At 45.8% G+C, this 7750-nt stretch overlaps 1 protein-coding gene across 1 annotated transcript in view; it reads left to right on the plus strand.

Moving 5' to 3' along the window:
* Positions 1 to 6970, plus strand: part of CDH9 (cadherin 9) — a gene marked incomplete at both ends in the record, with an annotated part of 79566 nt that extends 72596 nt beyond the window's left edge. Inside the window, one exon of the mRNA XM_080611879.1 lies at positions 6483 to 6970. Within this exon, the coding sequence (XP_080468005.1) occupies positions 6483 to 6970 (488 nt within the window). The remainder of the gene's footprint in view (positions 1 to 6482) is intronic.
* Positions 6971 to 7750: the final 780 nt, after the last annotated feature.

Raw genomic sequence — 7750 nt, forward strand, 5'->3', positions numbered from 1 at the left:
TTCCAGTCAAAACCTGTGGAAAATCTCCTTCCCTTTCCACCTATCCTAGCAAAAACAGATTGCCACAGGTGCAGTGACAAGATTACAGGTGACTGTTCATATAATTCTAGAGGCGATCACTTTTTTTCAGCTTTTAGATTGGATTCAAACTGCCTTTGGTAAATATTACAGTATCACAGTATCACAGTATGCTAGAGATTGGAAGGGACCTCAAAAGATCATCTAGTCCAATCCCCCTGCCAGAGCAGGAACACCTAGATAAGGTAACACAGGAATGTGTCCAGGTGGGTTTTGAATGTCTCCAGAGACGGAGACTCCACAACCCCCCTGGGCAGCCTGTTCCAGTGTTCCGTCACCCTCACTGAGAAGAAGTTTCTTCTCAAGTTTAAGTGGAACCTCTTGTGTTCCAGTTTGTACCCATTATCCCTTGTCCTATCATTGTTTGCCACTGAGAAGAGCCTGGCTCCATCCTCGTGACACTCCCCCTTTATATATTTATATACACTAATAAGGTCACCCCTCAGTCTCCTCTTCTCCAAACTGTGGAGACCAAGCTCCCTCAGCCTTTCCTCATAAGGGAGATGCTCCACTCCCTTAATCATCTTAGTTGCCCTGCGCTGGACTCTCTCCAGCAGGTCCCTGTCCTTCTTGAACTGAGGGGCCCAGAACTGGACACAATATTCCAGATGCGGTCTCACCAGGGCAGAGTAGAGGGGAAGGAGGACCTCTCTTGACCTACTGACCACCCCCCTTCTAATACACCCCAGGATGCCATTGGCCTTCTTGGCCACAAGGGCACAGTGTTGGCTCATGGTCATCCTGCCGTCCACTAGGACCCTCAGGTCCCTCTCCCCTACACTACTCTCTAACAGGTTGTTCCCCAACCTATACTGGAACCTGGGGTTGTTCCTGTCCAGATGCAGGACTCTACACTTTCCCTTGTTATGTTTCATCAAGTTATTCCCTGCCCAACTCTCCAGCCTGTCCAGGTCCCGCTGGATGGCAGCACAGCCTTCTGGCGTGTCAGCCACTCCTCCCAGCTTAGTGTCATCAGCAAACTTGCTGACAGTACACTCAATTCCCTCATCTAAATCATTGATGAATATATTAAGTAATACTGGTCCCAGTACTGACCCTTGAGGCACTCCACTAGATACAGGCCTCCAACTAGACTCCGCCCCATAGACTACAACTCTCTGGCTTCTCTCCTTCAGCCAGTTCACAGTCCACCTCACTACCTGATCATTCAGACCACACTTCCTTCAATTTAGCTGTGAGGATGCTGTGGGAAACTGTGTCAAACGCTTTGCTGAAGTCAAGGTAGACTACATCCACCGCTCTGCCATCATCCATCCACAATGTTATTTCCTCATAAAAGGCTATGAGGTTGGTCAAGCATGACTTCCCCTTGGTAAAGCCATGTTGACTGCCCCTCATAACCCTCTTATCCTTGACATGCCTTAAGATGGCACCAAGGATAAGGTGTTCCATCACTTTCCCAGGGATGGAAGTGAGGCTGACCGGTCTATAGTTACCCGGGTCCTCCTTCTTGCCCTTTTTGAAGACTGGAGTGACATTTGCTTTCCTCCAGTCCTCAGGCACCTCTCCCGTTTCCCAAGACTTGGCAAAGATGATGGAGAGTGGTCTAGCAATGACTTCTGCCAGTTCCCTCAGCACCCGCGGGTGCATCCCATCTGGACCCATGGATTTATGGATGTCCAGATTGCTCAACTGGTCCCTAACCCATTCCTCATTGACTAAGGCAAACTGCTCCAGAGACCTGACTTCATCTGAGGCCTCAGGAGTACAGGGCTCTTCAGGACTGCCTCCGGCAGAGTAGACAGAGACAAAGAAGGCATTCAATAACTCTGCCATCTCTGTATCTTCTGTCACCAGGGCATCCATCCCGTTCACCAGTGGGCCAACCTTGCCTCTGGTGTTAGTTTTATCAGCTATGTATTTGAAAAAGCTCTTTCTGTTATCCTTGACCCCTCTCGCCAGATTTAATTCTAAGGAGGCCTTAGCCATCCTAGCTGCCTTCTTACATCCTCTAGCAGCAGCCTTATATTCCTCCCGAGTGGCCAGCCCCTCCTTCCATGACCTGTAAACTCTGCTCTTCCACTTGAGCATACCCAGCAGTTCCCTATTTAGCCACGCAGGTCTCCTGGCCCTCTTCCTTGACTTCCTACATGTCGGGATGCTCTGATCTTGAGCTCGGAATAAGCAATTCTTGAATGTCAACCAACTATCTTGGGCCCCTTTACCTTCAAGCAGCCTTGCACATGGGATTTCCCCTAGCAATTGCTTGAAAAGGCCAAAGTTTGCCCTGCTAAAGTCCAGGGTTGCAATTCTACTTGCTATTGTACCGGCCCTACCACACAAGATCCTGAATTCCACCATCTCATGGTCGCTGCAACCAAGGCAGCACTCAACCTTTACTGCTTCGACCAGACCCTCCTTGTTAGTGAGGATGAGATCCAGCAGCGCTTCTCTCCTGGTTGGCTCATCCACCATTTGCATGAGGAAGTTATCATCCATACACTGGAGGAACCTCCTTGACTGTGGCTGGGTTGCTGAGTAGTCCTTCCAGCAAACATCAGGGAAGTTAATAATCCCCCACAATGACCACGGCCTGTGACTGTGAGGCCGCTCTCAGCTGCCTGTAGAAGGCCTCGTCAACTTCCTCACCCTGATCTGGTGGCCTGTAACAGACACCCACAACAGTATCGCCTCTGCCAGCCTGCTCCTTAATTCTCACCCACAGACTCTCAACTCGCTCGTCCTCTGTCCCTGGACAGAACTCAGTACATTGTAGCTGCTCTCGCACATAAAGAGCAACCCCACCACCCCGCCTGGCTGGCCTGTCTTTCCTGAAAAGGACATAGCCCTCCATGAGTATATTCCAGTCATGTGAGCTGTCCCACCACGTCTCTGTAATTGCCACCAGATCATAATCTCCTGACTTAACACAGGTCTCCAACTCCTCCTGCTTATTTCCCATGCTGCACGCATTGGGGTACAGGCATTTCAGGGCGCGAGCTGAGCTCACCAATTTCACCCTAGGATTATAGGAGGCCTCCCAGTCTTCATCAATTCTAGAGTGCTGCCCCACTGGGGCAAGCCCAGCTACAACCCCATCCCCCTTTGAATCTAGTTTAAAGCTCTCCAAATGAGCCCTGCTAATTCATGCCCCAGCATCCTTTTGCCTCTGTGAGATAAACCTTTCCCATGTGCCATTATCCGCACTGGAGCCTTATAAAACCAACCGTTATCGAAGAATCCAAAGCCCTGCCTAAAGCACCAGTCTCGTAGCCAATTGTTTACGGATTGAATTTTCCCATTCAGTCCCACGTCATCACTGAAAGATGGAAGGAGTGAGGAGAAGATCACTTGAGCCCCAGACTCTTTCACCATCCGCCCCAAGGCCCTGTAGTCTTTCTTCATCCCCCTCAGACTGCGGGAAGCAGCTTCCCCCCCACCTGTCTGGAAGACCAGCAGCGCGTAGTAGTCTGTCGGGTGCACCAGGCTGGGGAGTGCCTTGGTGATATCCCTGATCCGGGCTCCAGGCAGACTACACACTTCCCTATGACGAGGGTCAACTCTGCATATCGGGCCCTCTGTTCCTCTCAGAAGGGAATCCCCTACAACAATGACCTTTCTTTCTTTCTTATCAGAGGCAGTCTTGAGGTGCGAAGTCGACCGCCTTTTCCTATGTGACCTTGTAGTCTGGCCTTGCACCACATCCTCACTTACCTCTCCATCAAGATCCAGGGCCTCAAACCTATTACTGAGGGGCACCTGGGGAAGCAGGGCAGGAAGGGAGGAGGGTTGCCCACGACGCCGAACTGGAACTCACTTCCAGCCCTCATCATCTTTTTGGTCCCCTACCTCTGCGCGACAGCTACAGGGCAGGGGCTGTCTCGGGTCATCCCCCTCTGTCTGAGAGGACAGGGGGTCCATCCCCTTTTGGGGGGTATCTCCCTGGAACCGTTCCTGCTGGCACGCCAGGGAGTTACTCCACCAGTCGATCTCCCTTTCACACTCCCTGATGGTCCTCAGCATCTCGACCTCCTCCTTAAGTTCTGCCACCAAGCTAAGCAGATCTTCTACCTGCTCACACCTCACGCAGGTGGAATGCTGGCCTCCCTCCCTCGGCAGCAGCAGGCTCTGGCACTCCCTGCAGCCAGAGACCTGAACAGCCACGGTTTGGGACGGGGTCTCTGTCTGAGTTGCTACAGTCTCCTTACTGCAAGCTCTCCTTCTGGAGGCGACCGTATTGGTCAGCAGTCTGAGACACCAGCAACAGAGTCCGCAACACGACCTGCTTGTTCCTCCCTGCGCCTGGTGGGCAGCGACCGGTCGCTGTCCTCTCAGAGGCTCTTTCAAGGCAAGGGGCAGGGGTGCGGTCGCCGTTACCGCGGGAACGCCCCCTGCCACGTCAGCCGCTCTCTCGCAAGGGCTGCTGGGGCTTCGGGGATCGGGAGATGTCGGGAATCGCGATGTCTCTGCGCTGTCCTCTCGGATTTTCCTAATCTCTTCTGAACCTTGCGATCGCTGAAGCGTGTCGGCTCCGGCTCTAGCAGTGCTAGCTCCGATCAGTTGACTGAATCAGAGGACCACAGAGGTTGGTAGGAGAAAGGCAATGTGTAGGAACTGTACCTGTATTGCTGAGCATAGGGAAGCAAGGCTACTTATGTCTGACAAACTGATTAAACATACTGGATGTTGTCCAGGCATAGTCTGAGCAGCAGAACTTGAAAGGTACTATTTCCAGCAGGCAATTATATTTCAGATTCTGCCAGATCTGGCTCTACACCTTGCATAGTTCTTAACGCCATGTCAGCAGGCTCCTAGTCTTCAGAGCCGCCTTTCATGTCTCAACATAGACCATGAAATGTGTACCATGAAACACATAGTCTTACTCACTCACTAGGAAGACATCATTCTGATGGGCTGCAATGCTTCAGCACAGAAATATTGAACTGAAAACAAAAATCAAAGTGTGCCTTAGGACCATGATAGCACATGAAACTGAGAACAGGCTCAGGGACCAGTGCTGTGCCTTGTGCAAAACAAGTGTGACCACTTCATGTCTCTTTGAACAGACCCTACTGTACTTAGTCCTTACAGTCCTATTTGTACTCTAGTACAGATACAGCTGAAGGCAGAGTAGCATGAGAGTCAAGAGCATCTAAACAAAATTGTTAGTCTACTGCCGGTGTGATTATTAGCACCTTATTTAGTTGTTCAACAAGATGTAGGATGTTAGAATAGTAGACTAGTGTCAACATGTCTGAAGTAGGAAAGACATATTTAAGTACCTGGCTGTGAAAGACACTTCTTAATCTTTCAGTGATCTAGCCTACTGTTGTATATGAAGCAACATATGTAAGTGGGCTGTTATTTGTCTAGCATCAAGAAAACTTGAAAAGAATGGCTCCTATACAGATACAAAACCTGCAAGTAAAACAGGTGAGCTTTTACATTCACAGGATTGTGCCATAGCATGTGGAAGATCTCAAATACCCCCTCCCTTCCCGCAGCATGTCCAATCTTCCCTTTTATTCAACAGTACTCATGTCAATCAGAATAAAAACTTTGCTCCTAAGGCTCAGCAAAAGTGCTCAACACTGCTGTGTCTCATTTGCAGACGATCTTGTTGGCTTCTCCTATTTACTCCAGCTGCTGGGGCTACGGACAGATTTTTCAATGTATTCAAGCATTGAATTCCTACTGAAACCAGTAGCATTTAGGCACCAGCATGCATTTACAAACCTAAACTTCAGTATTTAATCTCCCTCTGTAGAAGTTCACTTCTGTGTCAATCCTTACCTCTCCAGAAGGAAGAATTATTCAACTAATATTTCTTAAACTAGGGGGATCATGTTTTAAAAAAGAAATATTTAGTATCAAAGGCTGGATTTCAATTCTTGCAGTCATTGAAGCCAAAAATAGTTTTGTCAATAATATTGATAGCTGAAGGTCTTCAGGTTCTTATACGTCAGAAGGACAAGTAGATCCTGTTTTCAAAAGTGACTTGGCACTTAGGAATACCTAAATTACTAGCTTTCAAGAATGTGAATTACTTTTGGCAAGGAGATTCAACTACACTTGATGAAATCACCCTTAGTGACTGCCAGGAAGGTGGTACTTCACAAAGCCAAAATCAAAGTCAAACCCTAGTAGGATGATATATTTTAAGACATCATCTGCTTTTCAACTTCATCTTAAGCATACATTTATTTCAAATAGATATTTTAATAATTGCTCCCATAGTTTTAAGAAACATAAGGTTTTGACTGCTATAAAATCATTTTTTCCCTATCAACTTCAACTTGGAGATAGATTTTATCCCTATTTTTCCCAATAAAATCCCATTCCAGCCTAAACCTTTTCCTGTTCAACAGTTATTGCAAAATATTTTGCTTATTTTTTCAATTTCTAACTTCTAATTTCTTCAATCATCTTTTGTTTCCTTTCAGTATTAGTTGTCTTGTTTACAGCCCTCAAGAGACAGAGGAAGAAAGAACCCTTGATCATCTCAAAGGATGATGTTCGGGACAACATTGTTACCTACAATGATGAAGGAGGTGGGGAAGAAGACACCCAAGCTTTTGACATTGGCACACTGAGAAATCCAGAAGCAAGGGAAGAAAGCAAGATGAGAAGAGACGTTATCCCAGAAACTATATTTCAGATAAGACGGACTGTACCTCTTTGGGAAAACATTGATGTCCAAGATTTTATTCACAGAAGGTTAAAGGAAAATGATTTAGACCCAGCTGCCCCTCCTTATGATTCACTAGCAACATACGCTTATGAAGGAAATGATTCCATAGCAAATTCACTCAGCTCCCTGGAATCACTTACTACAGAGGGCAACCAAGACTATGATTACCTCAGCGACTGGGGCCCTCGATTTAAAAAACTAGCAGATATGTATGGTGGAGAAGACAGTGATAGAGACTGAAAAAGTAATCTGTGACCTGGTCAGTGTTAGTGGAATTCATGTCTATGTTACTAGATAAAGTGACCTACTCTCACTTGGGAATAAAAAATTTACAAAAAAATAGGTGTTGTCTTAGTAAGGGTTTGCTTAATCAGTAAGTCAACGTGAATGAATATGAATGATTTAGATTTTAAAAAAATCTATAATTCATCACCTTTGCCTAGGAACCTCTGATGAAAGGGTTTTTTTGACAATGAAAAGACAATAAAAGGCTTTTTGTGCCTTTAATAATGAGATGGAAACGTGATTTTTTTTTCAACTGCTTTGCATTACCTTTCCTACTACCTGGGACCTTGTGCACCTGCATCGTAACATATTCTCAAAAATATACTTTAAAAAATATTAATATTGCTGCCATATTTATTGAGTTAAAGAATATCTCTGTGTTGATTCATCATGATATTTTTATATATGTATATTTATATTTTTGTATTTTTATTAAATAAATTAGTATTTATAAAAACAATACTCACGTACTTTGTTAATTATAAGGCACTGTTCAATCTTTCTGAACAAATGAAACTTCAAATTGTGAAGTAATTAATTTTTTAATGCATCTTCTTATATTGGATTAATGGTTGAAGTGTACTGTGCAAGAACAATATGGAGAGAGTGGTCTTTAATGGGAATGCAGTGTAGAAAAAAGAAAAGTTATTTTGAAAAAGTGATTATAAATAAATGACTTTCAATGTGTATTACTACATGGCATAATAATATAGTTTCATAGTGAAACTTGCTCCC

Source organism: Psittacula echo, assembly GCF_963264785.1.
Source record: "Psittacula echo genome assembly, chromosome: 2".
Classification (NCBI taxonomy): Eukaryota; Metazoa; Chordata; class Aves; order Psittaciformes; family Psittacidae; genus Psittacula; species Psittacula echo.